At 47.4% G+C, this 18,751-nt stretch overlaps 1 protein-coding gene across 3 annotated transcripts in view; it reads left to right on the top strand.

Moving 5' to 3' along the window:
* Positions 1-11,007, top strand: part of ATXN7L1 (ataxin 7 like 1) — a 270,468-nt gene extending 259,461 nt beyond the window's left edge. The window contains exons 11-13 of one of the 3 annotated variants that reach the window (XM_030825567.1): positions 960-1,914; positions 5,172-5,246; positions 7,875-11,007. In XM_030825567.1, the coding sequence (XP_030681427.1) occupies positions 960-1,914; positions 5,172-5,246; positions 7,875-7,916 (1,072 nt within the window). In that variant the 3' untranslated portion in view covers positions 7,917-11,007. Of the gene's footprint in view, positions 1-959; positions 1,915-5,171; positions 5,721-7,874 lie in introns of those variants that run through there. The other 2 variants (XM_030825569.1, XM_030825568.1) reach the window with 2 other exon arrangements.
* Positions 11,008-18,751: the final 7,744 nt, after the last annotated feature.

Genomic DNA, 18,751 nt, shown 5'->3' with positions numbered 1-18,751 from the left:
GTAGGTTTCCCCTCCCCTCCTGTTTTTCTCCTCCTGTCCACATCCTACATTTATCTTCAGAACAAACTAGAAATCCCTGATCTCCTTCTCTGGACCTATGAGGGTCCCCACACTCACCTTTTCCTAACACGGGACAAGAAGACCTGCTAAAGGTCAGCAGCCACACCCCAGACAGCTCCTCTGAGCAAGAGCTAAGGTAGAGTGGGCTGAATAGGAAAAAACAAAGCTAGTCCTGGGAATGGGCAACTTGCCATCTCACCATTCCCAAACCCCTAACCCTCCATGGCCCAGACACCAGGAGCCAGCAGCCGTGAGTCAATGTGGAAATAGCTCTCTGCTGAGGGAACCAGAGGCTGCAGACAGCAAGGGCGGGAGGATGCTGGCCTTGGAGAGGGCCGATCCCCAACTGTCTCCAGCCCAGAAGCAGGGTGGGGAAAGCCCCGAGAGTCCCTGGGCAGAAGCTAGAGTGGGTGGAGAGGGGAAGCTCCGGCCCCTGTGTCCAGGTAGCAAAGCCCTGTCCTCACATTTCTTACTTGCAACCAGGACCTACATGTGAAATGATCACTTCTCATTAAAAACCACCTTCATCGATGCCAAAAAAAGAGAGTTGGGGGGTAGGGGTGGTGGTTGAGAGAGGAGAATACTGGGGAAATTTCTATTCTAAATAACATTGACCTTTTATTCATGAACCAAAATCAGGCCTTCTCCAGTAGCCGAGCCTGGAGAAAAGGATCTGAAAGGCTGAGCGTGATGAAAATTAGGTTGCTGGATGTTGCAATGGGGGGTGCCATAAGAAGGGGCCATGCTTCAGATTCTCCCATCCTTCAAGGCTCCATTCTCCATAGTCTGGTTCTGCCGGGGTGTCCTCTGTAGCCCTGATGCTCAAACGTCATCGAGCCTCCCGAGCAATGCCAACCCGATGTCTCACTGATTCTCTTTCACTCTTCTCTCATGTTTAGGAAGATCCCTCCTGCGGCAGATAGCCCCCTGCCCTCGCCGGCAGCCCACATCACCACCCCCGTTCCAGCATCCGTTTTGCAGCCTTTCAGCAACCCCAGTGCTGTGTATCTTCCTTCAGCTCCCATCAGCTCGAGGCTCACCTCTTCTTACATAATGACATCAGCCATGCTCTCAAACGCAGCTTTTGTGACATCGCCGGACCCAAGCGCCCTCATGTCCCACACCACAGCTTTCCCTCATGTGGCCGCAACCCTCAGCATCATGGACTCAACCTTCAAGGCCCCATCCGCCGTGTCCCCGATACCAGCCGTCATCCCTTCCCCATCCCACAAGCCATCCAAAACCAAAACCAGCAAATCCTCAAAAGTCAAAGACCTGTCTGCCCGTAGCGACGAGTCTCCAAGTAACAAAAAAAGGAAGCCACAGTCTTCGCCTTCCTCCTCCTCCTCATCCTCCTCCTCTTCCTTGCAGACATCCCTCTCGTCTCCAGTGTCAGGGCCTCACAAAAAGAACTGTGTTTTGAATGCCAGTTCTGCTTTGAACTCCTATCAGGCGGCCCCTCCCTATAACAGTCTGTCTGTGCACAACTCAAACAATGGGGTGAGCCCACTCAGTGCCAAACTGGAGCCCTCAGGACGGACCTCGCTGCCCGGCGGCCCCGCGGACATAGTGAGACAGGTGGGCGCGGTGGGAGGCAGCAGTGACTCCTGTCCCCTCTCTGTGCCCTCCCTTGCGCTCCACGCAGGGGACCTCTCTCTGGCCTCACACAATGCTGTGTCTTCTCTGCCCCTCTCTTTTGACAAATCAGAAGGAAAAAAGCGTAAGAACTCAAGTTCTAGTAGCAAAGCCTGTAAAATCACTAAAATGCCTGGTATGAATAGCGTTCACAAAAAGAACCCGCCCAGCCTTCTCGCACCGGTGCCCGATCCCGTTAACAGCACCTCCTCTCGGCAGGTAAGGGACCTCCTGGCACCGCCTTCACCGGCTCTGGGGGGCAGGGGGAGCTGGGCAGCGCCCCTGCTTAGCCGGGCGGCTCCGACAGGTAACACAAGCTTGATTCCTTTTCTCGTTTTCCCCAAAGGCAGTTTTCACCCTCTGCTTTGAGAGCACTTCACTGAACAAGTACTTGATACCACGCTCATGATGTGCTAGGCACTGTTCTCAGCACTTTACGGTTATTACCTCACTGAGTCCTCATGACACCCCATTGCAGTGGGTGCAGTTATCCCTTTACAGATGAGTAAACTGAGGCACAGAGAGATTCTGAGTTCCCCACTCCACATCCATCAGTTTTATCTTTTGAGGTTCTGAGAACATTGTCATTAAAGAGTTCTGTTGCTAAGAAGTTTGATCTGATCTGTTGGAACCCCCTTAGGAAGAGCTTGAGGCCCAGGCAGGTTAAATGCTGACCCGGGGTCCCATCTGGGAGTGGGAGCACCTGTGCCCGGCTCCCAGGTGACTGTCCTTCCCACTTTCCTAGGCTGCCTCGACCCCCACCTCCTCCTAATAGAATTCTTTCCTTCCTAAAGAAAAACTGCAACTGTCACCAGCTGGCAAAGAAGTGTTCGATGCCATGGTGCAGATAGGAGTGTGTATGGTGAGGAAGCTGAGAGTGTGGCGCGGTCTGGGAAGGATACATGTTTCTTTCCCTTGAGCTCTATTCTCATCCCTGCGTCTAGTCCTTCTCCTCTGGCTGGGGGGCTACTTAGGAAAGCCCACCACCACCCCCGCCCCAGCCTCTGGGGGCCGGTTGGGCATATAGATGAGGGAGCAGACGTCGGGAAGGGCCTGGCCTCAGATTCTCTGCGGAGCCAGGTCTGACGAGAGGGCCTGCCCGGGAGCCTAGACCCATCAGGGCAGTGTGTCCAGAGACCGTTACACAGAATCAAGGGAACCAAACCCCAAGCCCAGCCCCATCTAGGGTTGAGGACTTTGGAGCAATGGGAGGCAGTTGTTAAAAGATGTTTTAATGTTTTGTGTCACCGCTTATGAGACTTGTTATAACCTCACGAAGAGCACAGCCTGAGGGGGATTCACAAATCACAAACACATGAGAAACAGCAAGTTTGGAACCCAAGGGCCAGACAAGCTGCACACTGAGGCCAAGGTGAGAGGAGGGGGAGACACAGGTCCTCTCGCTCGAGCCGAGGGCACTGTTCTGACTCCCCACGGCCAGGGGTGTGAGGGAGGGGGGCCGGCGCCCACAGGGCTCTCCCTGGAGGCTAAACTGCTGGTGGGTGCCACCGCCAGGGCCCAGGATGGAGGGCAGAGCCAAGACCTCTCAAGCTTGAACATGTATACGAATCCCCCGGGGGGCTTGTGAACATGCAGATTCTCGGTCAGCAGGCCTGGGCAGGGGCCTGGGAGTCTGCATTTCTAACAGCCTCCCAGGCCACGCCTTGAACAGCAAGGCCGTGGTATCTCACTCATTCTAGATACAGTCCTAGCAGCTAACACGTAGGTGATGGCCTCTGTTCCAAGCACTTCAGGTGTATTAACTCATTTTATAATTACTTGCTGTTACTCCCCTTTTACAGATGGGTGAACCAAGGCACAGGAAAGTTAAGCAAGGCACCCCAAATCACACAGCGAATCAGTAGTTAGGCTAGGATTTAAACCCAGGCATTTTGGCTCTGGAGTCTGGCCTCTTAGCCTCCATGCCATTAACAGAGTCCCTCTGTGTCGAGTAGATGTGGCTCTGTTGATTCTTTGGTCTGCAGGACTGTAGGAAATGCTTAGTAAATGGTGAGTCAGCCAGAAGCGGTGGTGAAAGGAGCAGCCAAGTGCTCATCAGGAGGGAATTCAAAAAAACGGATGCATTTAACGGCTGCCTTGGATCTGGTCAGCATTGGTTCTCTAATGCAGGTGATACCTCAGTGCTTGTCACCAGGGCATTAAGAAAAGGCTTTATCACTGGTGATTTCCAAGTATTCAGGAAAGGCAAAGGCCCTTGGGATCTGTGTTAATTCTGCTAGGAGATCCGGGAGGAGGGCGTGGGGGCAACGCATGAGATTGAGAAATCCAAGATAAACCTTTGCTTTGAGAACAATTTGGGGATCCATTTAATTGTATCTGGTTGGTATAAGGCCAGAAGTTGCCACAGGGCTATTAAACTGAACAAAAATCAAGACTGTGAATGTAGCCAGGTGTGGTGGCTCAACCTGTAATCCCAGCATTTTGGGAGGCCAAGATGGGTGGACTATCTGAGGTCAGGAGTTGGAGACCAGCCTGGCCAACATGGCAAAACACTGTCTCTATTAAAAATACAAAAATTAGCCAGGTGGGGTGGCACATGCCTGTAATCCCAGCTACTCGGGAGGCTGAGGCAGGAGAATCGCTTGAACCCCAGAGACAGAGGTTGCAATGAGCCAAGATCGTGCCACTGCACTCCAGCCTAGGCGACAGAGTGAGACTCTGTCTCAAAAATAAATAAATAAAATAATGTAAGGCAAACGTCTTTACATAAAGGCGAGTTAATGGAGAAGAGGAGCGGTTTATAGGATGAAAGTTCAAGCTGCCTTTGCAGACTAGACAGGGACTGGTTAGTGCCTGGCATCAGCTTCCCCAAGGACGGGGCCCATTGTGTGAAGGACAGTCCCAGAGGAAGGGGAAGGGCACAGTGGCCACACCCGCATGCATAGTGTTCCTGTCCTCCCTCCACGTGAAGGAGAAGCCCAGCGCCATCGTGCTATTTTCCTAAAGAACAGTCGCGTGTGCGTTACATCTCCTAGCCGGGAGAACTGACCCAGCAAAAGATCCAGGTGTTTTATCTGCAGCCAGGCTGAGGGAGTCTGGGCTGGAAACAAGATGGATTTGGGATGGAGGGTCAGAGGTATATGAGCTGTGTGACCCTTTGGCCACAGGTAGAAAAGCCCAGCCTCTGCTGAGTGAAGCTCCCAGGAGGGGCCAGGCTTCTCCACCAGATGCCTTTGTCCTCATCCATCCCTGTTCGGTCCCGGCCAGCTAGGGATCAGTATGAGGAGTCCCCACAATTCCACTTTTCCTCTGGGAAGGAGAGGGCATCCCTCAAGGCACCCTCTGCAACATTTTCATTTTCTCTGCCACTTAAGATGGAAGCACCAGTTCCGAGCCAATCTGAGGGAATGAAGCATGCATTGTGCAGCCCTTCTTTCCCCTAGAACATGTGGCATCGGCGGGCCCTTCCCAGGCTGGCTCGTGTGTCTGAGCGGGGCTTCAACGGTGTCTTTCAGGTTGGGAAAAATAGCAGCCTAGCTTTGTCACAGTCCAGTCCTTCAAGTATATCCAGCCCAGGACACAGCCGACAGGTAAGTTACTGGGGGCGGGGGTGGGGCAAAAATTCATATGGTCATCAGCAGAGTGGAAAGAGTTTGGACATTGGGGTCAGACCCTGATTCAAACCTCATCTCCAGTTAAGGGCATGGCTACTTGGCTTCCAAACCTAGGCCTTCTTGTTAGCTGTGTGCCCGTAGGCAAGTTACTTAACTTCTCTCTGTCTATAAAGTGGGGATCATACTGGCCCCTACATTCTAAGGCTTTTGTGAGGATTAGCCTATTCATGTAAAGCCAATAGAAAATGCCTGGCACACAGTATACCCACAAGTGTTAGCTATTATTACCAGCTGTATGAGCATACGCACATTACCTCTCCGAGTCTCAGTTTTTTTCATTCGTTGAAAGGCAAAATTGATGCTTCCCTCCTAAGGCTATTGTGAAAATTAAAGAAGATGATTTGATTAAAGGGACTTGTGGCCAGGCATGGTGTCTCAAGCATGTAATCCCAACACTTTGGGAGGCTGAGGCAGGTAGATCACAAGGTCAGGGGTTCGAGGCCAGCCTGGCCAATATAGTGAAACACCATCTCCACTAAAAAATACAAAAATTAGCCGGGCGTGGTGGTGCATGCCTGTAGTCCCAGCTACTCAGGAGGCTGAGGCAGGAGAATTGCTTGAACCAGGGAGGTGGAGGTTGCAGCGAGCCGAGATTGCCCCACTGCACTCCAGCCTGGGTGACAGAGTGAGACTGTGTCTCAAGAAAAAAATTTTAAAAAAGGGACTTGCCAGCCAGGCATGGTGCCTCACCTATAACCCCAGCACTTTGGGAGGCCGAGGCAGCAGGATGGTTTGAGCCCAGTAATTTGAGACCAGCCTAAGGAACATGGTGAGACCCTATCTCTACAAAAATTTTAAATAGCCAGGCATGGTGGCAGATGCCTGTAGTCCCAGCTATTCAGGCAGCTGAGGCAGGAGAACCACTGAAGTCTGGGAGATTGAGGCTGCAGTGAGCTGTGATTGCACCTTGCATTCCAGCCTGGGCAAGAGTGAGATCCTATCTCCAAAAAAATGTTTTTTTAGGCCAGGCATGGTGGCTTATGCCTGTAATCACAGCACTTTGGGAGGCCAAGGCAGGCGGATCATGAGGTCAGGAGTTTGAGACTAGCCTTGCCCACATGGTGAAACCCTGTCTCTACTAAAAATGCAAAATTAGCTGGGCATGGTGGTATGCACCTGTAATCCCAGCTACTCAGGAGGCTGAGGCAGGAGAATCACTTGAACCCAGGAGGTGGAGGTTGCAGTGAGCCGAGATCGCACCATTGCCCTCCAGCCTGGGCAATAGAGTAAGACTTTGTCTCAAAAAAAAAAAAAAAAAAAAAAAAAGAGGAGGGGGAGGCCTTGCCCATGGTATCTGTCCATCAGCAGTCTCTCAAAAACCTCTGATGAGCTGCAGCCACCATTCAGGATGCAGTTTCATGGCAGCAGTATTCAGGGTAGACTTAGTCGTTTTTATAAACTTGAGGTATAAGAGTAGTCGGTGTGTACACCTGTGATAAATTATTTTCTCAATGGAGTGTGTGCATATGTGTCCAGGGAGGATTAGGGGGTGGGGTTTTGCCCCTTACACATGATTGGAAAATGTGTGGGTGTGCGTGTATATATAACCGTGTCGTTATGTTGCCTTAGACGTGCTGCATGTTTTGTAGACACCAAATAACATAATAGCAACCTGTGTGTATTTTGCCCTTTGGGATTTTCCCACAAATCTTGGGTAGAGTTTGGGTGAAGATTATGGGGAAATTGTTTTTGTATCCCCAGGCCAGGGAGAGTCTCCTCACCATTTTGAGTCTTTTTTGTGCCAGAACACTTGCAGCCCGTCATGTGTGCTGGGGTGGGAAGGCACATTTATGCTTAGCTGTCAGCCTTTGATGATGGGGCCTCTTGTAGAGGTTTTCATGTGTACCTACAGACTACACTTCACCCTCACCAAACACAGCCCGCATGTGCCCATAGCTCCAGGTACACCTGCTGGGAACCCAAAATGCCAGCAATCAGCCCTGACAAACACAATAATGGCCACCACTTGTGTAGCACTCTCTGCCTGCAGAGAGAGGGCTATGTGCTGTGTCCTTTACACACACACTACACACATTTAAACCTTTTCACAACCCTGTGAGGGACAAGATGATTACAGATGAAGATGGCTACACTAAGAAGCCAAGTAACTTGAACCCAAAATCTCTCTCTCCAAAGCCTCTGTGTTTAACCCAACACTAGAATCCTTCCTGAGATAATTTGCTATGTCATCTGTAGGTTAGGTAGGAAAAGGTGAACTAATGGAGAACAAAAACGAAGGCATCAGTTATTCTGTCCACTCTCCCAAAGAGGACTCCCAGGAATGTCCGTGGCATTCGTCCTTGTGTTTTCCTCAACAGTGAGGACCTCTGTGACTGCCTTACACGCATGGATCCATCACCTCATTTGCTATTGGGTCCTTTAGATCCATCATCTCATTTGCTATTCCAGCTGCCCTTTGCTGGATATGGGAGGTGGGATATTGTCCTCTCTATTATAGATGAGAAAACTGAGGCTCCATCCTTGAATTCTCATGGGTAATCTCAACTGTATGGTTTTGAAACAAGTTTTTCTTTTCTTTCCTAGAAGAACACAAACAGAACGGGCAGGATAAGGACTCTTCCATAACAAGACTATGAAGCCACTTCCACATCAATTCCAGGCCACCTAATCCCATCCCAGGAGGCCATGGGGAGGAGGAGGGAGGGGAGTGGGCTGGGGGGAGAGTCTGTTTTCTGTGCACTCCCTGTGACTCTGGCCTTTCTTCTTCTTTTTTTAATTGACCAATTTTTAGTTAAAAAGGCAAAGAAGGTGAATTTGAGATTTACAGAAAACAGTTCCAGTGTTTGGTTTCCGCTGTCTTTCCTTTCATTTGCCATGTTTTTACATTCTTCCAAATTTGGGGTCACTCCCCTAGCTCCTGATGCTGCTACTGTACCATCCTTTTGCTCCAGCCATGAGAGCAGACATTGCAGAATGTTGGTTCCAGGTTGGCATGCTCTGAAGCTCTTGAACTTCAGCACAGGCAGAGCCCTTTTTCTTCCTGTCCTCTCCACCCGATCCCTTCCATCCCTACGTCTACCACTCTCTGGGTCCTCACTGGCCTTCAAAGGACCTGGCTGTCATAGGATCCCCTCAGGACTGCGTGCAGGGAGAGGGGGCTTTGCTGGGGAGGAGCTGGGAGTGGAGAATTGGAGGGTGGGTGGGGTTCCCTCATCCGGTTTCCACAGCCCACCATGGCTGGAGCCAAATGCTAGAAGCAAGATTGAGAACAGTGGCCATTTAGTGATGTGGTTTACCTAATACCACTGTCCAGCTGTGCAGCTCAGAAAGGATAAACCAGTCAGGGACAGGGGCCAGAACAGGTTTGGGAAGGTGGCAGCAAGCAGAGCATGGTGGGTAGGAGATGATCCCTAAAAAAACTGGAGACTGTGGTGGTCTGAGCTGGTCAGGAATCTGCAGAATCCCTTCCAGGGATCAGTGTGCCAGTGCCCACAGCAGGGTGAGCTAGGAGGCAAAAATCCCAGGAAAAAGGTTGTGAGAACCCAGAAAGCCACTCTGTGAGGAGGCACGGTGACCACAGCTGCTAAAGGTTCTTAGGCTGCCTTCCTGGGTTAGGAAGAGCCCTCCAGGGAGAGCTTCCGCAAAAGAGTATGTGTCAAACCTTTTGTCAGAATAAATAATAGCATTTCCCACCCACCCCCATGCCCTGGGCCACAGGGACCTGGTGGGATCAGAACACCCATGGATCAGCTTTTGCTGTGTTAGAGACAGCCATCCCCATGAAGGAATGGTAAGGACAGCCACTGCTCAGTGAAGAACAGCCATTTGGAAGAGCCACGCTGGAGCCCTGCAGCCGTAGAACTATTCACACTGGAGTTTTAAAAGAAACAGCAATACCATAAGCTCTAGTAGGGAATCATAATCAGGAAAGGAATTCACAACATAAAATAGGTGTTCTATGCTATTAATCATGTAACTTCGCCTATGATGTATAGCAGAGATACTGGGAGGTTTTGCTTCATCCTTAAATCAGAAATGAATGCTAGTTTCACAGCTGGGCAGAAGCCTCATCCCCACCCCGAAGTTTTCCTTTTCTTTCCCATTCCCCCAACCCAAAGATCAGACTACTGTTAAGTTTCACCACACAATTGGAATTGCAAAGACGGGAGGCAAATGGAGTGATTTTCATCAATGGAATTGCACTGACAGTGAGTGTTTCTTATAGGATTACTAAATTTTTTAATATAAAACGATTTTTTTAAAAATCAGGAGTTGATATTAAGTACCAGGACATTAGTTCGGATGATTTCATTTTTATTTCTGCAGTGTTAAAAGTGCACTTATATGCTGGTTTATTTACATCTTGGGAAAAGAGACTGCAAATTGAAGGGATGATTGTTACTTTTTCTTTTTTTTAAAAAAAAAGGTTAAGGAGATTTTAAGACTTATAAATGTTTAAGAAATTATAAACAAGGTTAGACCCTTTGAAAAAAAGTTTAGAAGATATTCTTAAAGTAAATTTTTATAGTGTTAATTTTGTAATAATTTATGTTTTACTATATTACAGAGCTAACTGACCAGAATAGTTTCAGAAACAATATGAAACTTAGGAAAGTTTAAGCAATGTTTATATTTTTAAAATGTTCTTTGAATTATGTTTTTATTGTACATTTCTTCAGACTGAAAAGTATGTACATATCTTTGTTATTTTTGCACAATTTTGTCTTGTTCGGTTTCAGAGGTCTGTTGTTTTTTATAATTTATTTTGAGTTGTAAAACTTGCAGGAGTAAAAACAAAAAACAAAATCTCCGCAACAAAATAACCCTCTGATTTATAAACTCTTATAGTCAAAGAGGGAAAACAAAGGTTGAGAGATTAAGTGGCTGCTTCTGAGAAATAATGTCTCAAGGACTAAAGGAGCAATTCAATAGGTTTAGACGTTGTAGCTCTCTACATCTTGAATTGGAAGCTGGAATAAAGAGCCCCCCACCCCCACCCCCCCACCCCCATCGAATGCTGCTTACTTTGTCAAAAGACTGGCTATGACCAAGGTGAGGATATTTCTGGAAAACTGGGCAAAAAGGGAAAGCCCACGGTATTCTTCCTTTGCAATCAACCACAGGTTTACTTTACAATGATGTATTAAAAACTTGCAGCTTGAAAAATAGAATGCAAATAAAAGGTTCTCTTTGGGTTTGTCTTAATGGAGTTAAACTGGAGCAGCCTATAAAACATTTTTAGGGTGAGGTCCTCTGGGTCCTTCTGTTCTGCACACCCACTCAGTCTTCTCTCCCAGCCCCTTGACTGCACACACCCCTCTTTGCCTGAAGATCTCCTGACTTGTCGCCAGCCATAGAGGCTCGAAAGCTCTGGTTGTTAAGCATAACGCAATGCATAGACCTGTCAGCCATAAAAAAAAAAAAAAAAAAAAAAAAAAAAAAAAAGCGACTTGGATAACTTGTATGCCTTCTTTTGTATCAATGTACCAATTGTAAATAATGCTGATCAACCTTTGTAGAGAATAGTTTATACAGCATATTCTATTATTGCTGATTCTCAGTGAACTCTTGTTTTAAAAAAGGAAAAAAAGAAATTTTCTATTTACACCTTATATTTTGTTATGCTGTCGGCCCATGGCACTTTAACAAAACTCTGTGGGTTTTACGTAGCTGGTCAGTCATGGGGTATATTAAATAACTGTTGTTGCACAGACAAGAATTTGCACCTGCTCATTTGTCCTTTCCTACTACCGATTTTAGAACCTTTTCCAGAAAAATTTTGAAGAAAGCATGTCCAATCATTCTAAACAAATGCCACACTTGTGGAGTGGGTTTCTTTTCTACAATCCATATTTTGTAACACTAAGTATTCTCCTTCTTTGTCCCGCACCTCTATGTATTAGCACTGTCAGATAGAGCTCATTCCATGCCTGTGATATTGTAAGCAGAATCAATGTCTACAGTAGGTGTAAATAGTAAATTCTATGGCTTACAGTTTTAAAAGGAAAGAACAAACATGTATCTGTTGATACTGCCATGGTTCCTCACCAGGCCTGGAAATATTCTCCAGTGAGCGATTGTATTTTTTTTTTTTTTTGCTTTTTTTTTTTTTTGTAACATGGCTTTGTAAATAAAATAATTTATATGTTTGTAAAACAAAGTCTTCGGGTTTTCATAAAATTTAAATTTTGGTATTTCTTTTTTTTTTTTTTTTTTTTTTTGCCGGGGGTGAAGGTGTTCTCACCACAAGAGCCTTCCTGCTAGACCTACATTTGAGGCAGGAGACAACCGTGAAGAGAAGAGAAGAGAAGACAGTGGATTCATTCAGCGAGTACTTAGAGAGCACCCTCTCTGTGCCTGCCCCTGAGCCAGGCGCTCTGTGCTCAGGGATGAGAAACACAATCCCAGCTGCTTTCTGGAAGCAACCCAGTGAGGAGGAAAGCAAATAAATACACACATGATCAGATGTGTAATTATGGATTGTGGCAAATGCTATGGTGGAAAGAACTGGATTCTGTGAAAGAAAGTAACAGGAGAGACATTTAAGATGGAGAGGGGGCAGCTCTCAGGAAGTTCTCTCTGAAGAAGTGATCTGAAGACAGAGATCACTTCTTGGAGCCTAAAGAGCGTCCATTGTGGACAGACCAGGGGCAGAGAGATGGACAGAGGGCAGGGACGAGGCCACAAAAGGCCTTTAGGGAGTTTGAATTTTGTGTCCGATTCAGTGGGAATCCTTGGAAGGGCTTTAAGGAGGGCCGCGGTACTGTGATCTGTTAAAAGGGCACTCTAGCCACTGTGTGGTGAATCAGTGGGAAGCTACTGCAAGAGACAAAGTGAAGGAGAACATCAGTGTGATTGAAAGATGATGACAGTAGCTATAAAGAAAAGTGTGTGCCAGCCTGGGCAATACAGGGAGACCCTGTCCCTAAAAAACAATAGCTGGGCATGGTGGTGCGCAGCTGTGATCCCAGCTATTTGGTGGGCTCAGGCGGGAGGATCGCTTGAGCTCAGGAGGTAGGTCAAGGTGTTACCAGTGGAAGGTATCCAAGTTACTGGTGGCAAACCCATACGGATCTGCAGCAACCTCAGTTCTTGCCTCCTCAGAAGAAAGAATTCAACTGGGGCATAAGGCAGAAGAAGAGATCGAGGCAAGTTTAAGAGCAGGAATGAAAGTTTATTAAAAAGCTCTAGAGGCTGGGCGCAGTAACTCACACCTGTAATCCCAACATTTCAGGAGGCCGAGGCAGGTGGATCACCTGAGGTCAGGAGCTTGGGAACAGCCCGGCCAACATGGTAAAACGTCATCTCTACTAAAAATACAAAAAATGAGCTGGGCATGGTGGTGCACGCTTGTAATCCCAGCTACTTGGGAGGCTGGGGCAGGAGAAGCACTTGAACTCAGGAGGCGGAGGTTGCACCACTACACTCCAGCCTGGGTGAAGGAGTGAGAGGCTGTTCCAAAAAAAATTAGCCGGGCATGGTTGCACGTGCCTGTAATCCCAGCTAGGAGTCAGGAGGCTGAGGCACGAGAATCGCTTGAACCTGGGAAGCGGAGGTTGCAGTGAGTTGAGATCGTGTCACTGCACACCAGCCTGGGCGACAGAGTGAGACTCCATCTCAAAACAAGAAAAGCTTTAGAGCAGTAAGGAAAGGAAAGAAGGGAAGTGCAGCTTGGAAGTGGACCAAGCAGGCGACTTGAGAAACCAAGTGTGCAGCTTGATCTCTTGACTTGGGGATTTTATCCATTGGCCTACTTCCAGGATCTTGCATTACTTCTCCCCACTGCTGAGATCTTACTGGGAAGCGGCTGATAGTTTCAGGTGTTTTCTATTAGGAGACTGCCTTTCCCTGGCACCGGCTGTGACCAATTATTACTTTAGCGAAACAGTTAACAACTGCCTGACCATGACCTGAGGGCCACCCAACTCTCCTGGTGTGTGGGGGGTGAGGGAGCTCTCTCCTGCCCTGCCCGTGCCTAATTAGCTGCCCACTGTAACAAAGGTTGCAATAAGCCATGCTCACACCACTGTGCTCTGGCCTGGGCAACAGAGACCCCATCTCAAAAAAAAAAAAAAAAAAGAAGTGGATTCAAGACATATGTACTTTAGATATGAAATTGATAAGATTTGCCTTGGTAAAGAATGACTCCCAGGTCTCTGGTAGAGCAATTAGTTTGGGTGGAGATGTCATTTCTTCAGATATGGAAAATCAAAGGAGGAAGAGGCTTTTTGAGGGGCTGGCAGCAGGAGTGTTTAGTGAAGATCGGAAGCAGGCCGGGCACGGTGGCTCGGTATCACACACCTGTGATACCAGCACTTTGGGAGGCCAAGGTGGGCAGATCACCTGAGGTCAGGAGTTTGAGATCAGCCTGGCCAACATGGTGAAACCTCGTCTCTCCTAAAAAAAATATTGTTGTGATTACCTGAGAGAATGTAAAGGGAGAAGAGAAGAGAGATCGGATAGAGCCAGAAAGCTGGCAGGGAACCCTAAGATGAAGCCCTTCAAAGCAAAGAGTGACCCCAGCAGAAAGTCGTTCCCTGAAAGCCAGGACTGTACATGTTTTGGGGAAGGAGCAGTTAGTTGAACCAAATGCCGCTGCAAAATGGAAGATAGGGATGGCGGCGTGTCTAGGGCTTAGCAATGTGGCGGTCATTGGTGAATTATTAGTTTCCTAGGGTTATGACAAATGACCACAATGTGCTGGTTTTAAGCAACATACATTTATTCTCCCATGGTTCTGGAGACCAGAAGTCCAAAATCAAGGCGTCCGCAGGCTGCATTCCCTCCCGAGGCTCTAGCAGAGAATCCTTCCTTGCCTCTTCCAGCTTCTGGTGACCGCTATCCTCGACTTCCCTGATTTAGAGGCACAACCCTCAAATCTGCTTCCACATTCACATGGCCTTCTTCCCTGTTTCTCCCATGTCTTAAATCTCCCACTGCCTTTCTTTCACAAGGACACCTGTTACTGAACTTAAGGCCCACCCTAAATCCTAGGTGATCTCATCTGGGGATGCCTAACATCCGCAAATTGTTTTTCCAAATAAGGTCACACTGGCAAGGCCTGGGGGTTAGGACATATCTTTTGGGAGCCACTATTCAACATACCACAGTGGCCTCAGCAAAACAGGTGTGACGGAGTAGAGTTGGCATGGGAGGGCGGAGCGTCGGCAAAGCCAGACTGGAGTGGTTTGGAGGGTGCGTGAGAGCTAAGCAAGGGAATTACTTGTGTAGACAGACAAATCCTAAGGAGCTTAGACAGCACGAGGGAGGCTTTGGATTTTGTGTTTTTTGTTTTTCAAGGGAGGAGAGAGCAGATTATAATCCATATGCTGGTAAGACTGAGGTAAATAGGACAGGGAGAGGTTAAGAAAGCAAGAGAAAGAGGTGTGGTATGGTTAGGCTTTGCGTCCCCACACAAATCTCTTCTTGAATTGTAATCTCCAGAATCCCCAGAATCCCCACGTGTTAAGGGAGAGACCAGGCAGAGGTAATTGAATCATGGAGACTGTTTCTCCCATGTGGTTCTCCTGATAGTGAGTGAGTTCTCACGAGATCTGATGGTTTTATAAGTGGCTCTTCCCTCCCAACCTCCCCCCGCCCCACCCATTCGCTCCGCAGTCTCCTTGCTGCCTTGTGAAGAACGTCTTGCTTACCCTTCGCCTTCCACCATGATTGTGAGTTTCCTGAGGCCTCCCCAGCCATGCTGAACTGTGAGTCAATTAAACCTCTTTCCTTTAGAAATTACCCAGTCCCAGGTAGTTCTTTATAACAGTATGAAAACAGACTCATACAGGGTGATTTAAAAGAGAGTTATCTGACTAAATTTAAAAAAAAGAAGTCTCTGAGATGGCAGGAGGGACGGAGATGCTGGCCTTTGTAGAAAGAGGGACACCTCTAAGGTAATGGGGAGGAAGTCAGCTTATAGATTTATTGCTGGGAAGATGAGGGAATGCCCAGCTGATGGCTTCCATTTTCTGAGTGACCACGAGGCAAGATGAATGTGTTTGAAAGCTTGGGAGAAGTTGGAGAAAAGTAAAGAAAGAATTAAGGGCTGGGCTTAGTGGTTCACACCTGTAATCCTAGCACTTTGGGAGGCCAAGGCGGGTGGATTGCTTGAGTCCAGGAGTTCAAGATGGCAATATGGCGAAAACCCATCTCTATAAAAGAAAACACAAAAATTAGCCAGGCATGGTGGCGGGAGCCTGCAGTCCCAACGGGAGGATTCTTTAAGCCCAAGAGATCAATGCTGCAGTGAGCTATGATCAAGCCACGGCACTCCAGCCTGGGTGACAGAGCGAGACCCTGTCTCAAAAAAAAAAAAGTAAAGAACTAAATTGCCAGACAGTGCTGAGAGCACATTTGAAATTCATGTCTAAGATCCTGACATGGAGAAGATCATTTTGGGGAGTGGTTGGAGTGCCCGAAGAGCAGAGCAAGGCCACTCAGAGCCAAAGCTGTCAGGCAAACTGAGGCAGATTTTTTGCCATTTTGCTTCAGTCCCAAGTGACTATTTTCACTATGGTGCAGAACAGAAAACCAGAGGAAGCAGACTTGAAACTTCACACATAGTAGGCACATTGAATAAATGTTTGTAACATTGTATTGCCCACTGTCACAAAACAGCATTGTGGCACTTCCTGCACCAAGGACTTCTTTTGCCCACCAGTTCACTGAGAGCCTTGTCTGTGGCTGGCAGTCCATCACTGTGCACTGGCCCGGGTAACATCAAGCTCTGTTGTGAAAGGGGCGTATACATTCTGTTTGTTTTTTTTTTCCAAAGCCAGAACTCTGTGAAGCCTCTTTCAAAACTAATCATAGACCTAGAAAAACCACAGGAAGCTGGAAGTGATCTTAATTAACCCTAGAACCCTCTTCTACAGGTGAGACAGCTTATTTTTGTTTTCGTGGGGGGCTTTTTTTTTGAGACAGTGTCTCACTCTGTCACCCAGGCTAGCACAATCAGGGCTCACTGCAACCTCAACCTCCTAAGCTCAAGTGATCCTCCAGCCTCAGCTCACTGAGTAGCTGGGACCACAGGTGCATGACACCACACCCAGCTAACATTTTGTATTTTTAGTAGAGATGGGGTTTCACCATGTTGCCCAGCCTGGTCTCGAACTCCTGTACTCAAGCGATCCAACCTTCTTGGCCTCCCAAATGGCTGGGATTACAGGCATGAGCCACTATGCCTGGCCAAGACTGAGACAGTTTAAATGAGATACTAAGACCTCACAGCTGGCTGTTGGTCAAGCCCGATTGTTCTTTCAAAACAGTGCTCTTTCCACTGTACTTCATTTCCTCCTGTAGAAAGAAATTCTACTGGCCAGGCGCGGTGGCTCACACCTATAATCCCAGCACTTCGGGAGGCCGAGGTGGGTGGATCACCTGAGGTCAGGAGTTCAAAACCAGCCTGGACAACATGGCAAAACCCCATCTCTACTAAAAACACAAAAATTAGCTGGGCGTGGTGGCATATGCCTGTAATCCCAGCTACTTGGGAGGCTGAGGCAGGAGAATCGCTTGAACCTGGGAGGCGGAGGTTGCAGTGAGCTGAGATCTTGCCACTGCACTCCAGCCTGGGTGACAGAGCAAGATTCTGCCTCGAAAAAAAGAAAAAAGAAAACTCTACAGTATAAAAAAGAACAGTATAGGACTGTTCTTCCTATACCACTGTATTTCCATAAAGGTGTTTCAAAATTCAGCATATCAGCCAGGCACACTGAATGGTGAAACCCCATCTCTACTAAAAACACAAAAACTAGCCAGACGTGGTGGTGGGCACCTGTAATCCCAGCGATTTGGGAGGCTGAGGCAGGAGAATCACTTGAACCCAGGAGGCGGAGGTTGCAGTGAGCCAAGATTGCACTACTGTACTCCAGCCTGGGTGACAGGGTGAGACTCTATCTCAAAAAAAAAAAAAAAAAAAAAAAAAAAAAAAAAAAAAAAAAAAAAATGTGTCCTCTAGTTGGTTTTACTATACTTAAATATTTTTCTCCTTTTTGTTTTTTTCCATTAGGCAATAACCACTTGCCTAATGGATTATTTCTTGCTTTCTGATCTCATTGGGGCTATTCAGAGCAGCAGGTTTTAAGTACCCATGTTTCTAATAAAGTTCCCAGGAATGTATTTTAATAAGTTTATTTTCTATTCATCACATCTTCATAAGCCATTCAACTAGAAAAGTAAATGAAAAAGATGCAAAGAAAGCTGAATGCCTCAAAGACCAAATCAATCCTATTCAAGACTGAATCATTGTGGGAAGCTTGCAACAACTTGGAGATGCTGCATTTATTGAGATAATTCAAAACTTGAATCTGATCTAAGGTCATTAACTTTCGGAAGGTTCTCCATTTTTAAAGTGGTGGAACTTTTCTGGGTTTCCCCTTCAGCCATCAAATATTTTAGTAAATTTGTAAAGCAAACAGCATCATCACAAAAGTGTTTGCTTCCTTTGCAACCTGAACAAGTACTGAGAAAGCCGCTATTAAAATAGGAGCTTCTCCAGCATGGGCAACATGGCGAAACCCTGCCTATACCAAAAATACAAAAATCAGCCAGGCTTGATGGGAGCCTGTAGTCCCAGCTACTCAGGAGGCTGAGGTAGAGAATGGCTCGAGCCTGGGATGTGGAGGTTGCCGTGAGCCAAGGTCACGCCACTGCACTCCAGCCTGAGCAACAGAAAGACCCTGTCTCAAAAAAAAGGTAGCTGGGTGTGATGGCTCATGCCTGTAATCCAACACTTAGGAAGGCCGAAGTGGGTGGATCATTCAAGATCCGGAGTCTGAGACCAGCCTGGCCAACATGGTGAAACCATGTCTCTACTAAAAATACAAAAATTAGCTGGGCATGGTGGTACGTGTCTGTAGTCCCAGCTACCTCAGGACGCTGAGGCACGAGAATCGCTTGAACCTGGGAGGCAGAGATCGCAGTGAGCTGAGATTGCACCACTGCACTCCAGCCTGGGTAACAGAGCGAGACTCCATCCATCTCAAAAAAAAAAAAAAAGGAGCTTCTAAAGTCTGTATTAGAATTTTCATTTTCTCTCAACCTACTTCACTTACCTTACTGATTTTGTAGCCAAACTTTAGTCTCCTTTGTACCCCAAAAATCTCTTCCATGTTCCTCAATCCAAACACGACTTGCAGGCTAGGGGAGGAGGGTAATAATTCTTGCATATTGTTGGAATAGGGCAAAGGAGAGCCCCAGGGAACAGAAGGGCATGGGGAGGGAAACTCTCGGGGATCCTGGAGCTTTTCTTTTGGAAAGAATCAGAGGCGGGTTTTTGTTTTCAATTTGTACACATCTTTTGGTTCTGTGCAACTCAATAAACTGAGAACATTTTGACATGGGCTAGATGTTCCACATGGAGAAGAGGACCAGCTGTCTCTGCTGTAGGACAGACCCGGAGAGGGAGCCTCCAAGTCCGTGCTCACCTTCCAGCACTGGGAGGATGTTCCTGC

Source organism: Nomascus leucogenys, chromosome 13 (genome assembly GCF_006542625.1).
Source record: "Nomascus leucogenys isolate Asia chromosome 13, Asia_NLE_v1, whole genome shotgun sequence".
Classification (NCBI taxonomy): domain Eukaryota; kingdom Metazoa; phylum Chordata; class Mammalia; order Primates; family Hylobatidae; genus Nomascus; species Nomascus leucogenys.
Note: the sequence above shows the minus strand (reverse complement) of the source record. Positions and strands in the feature narration are given on the sequence as shown.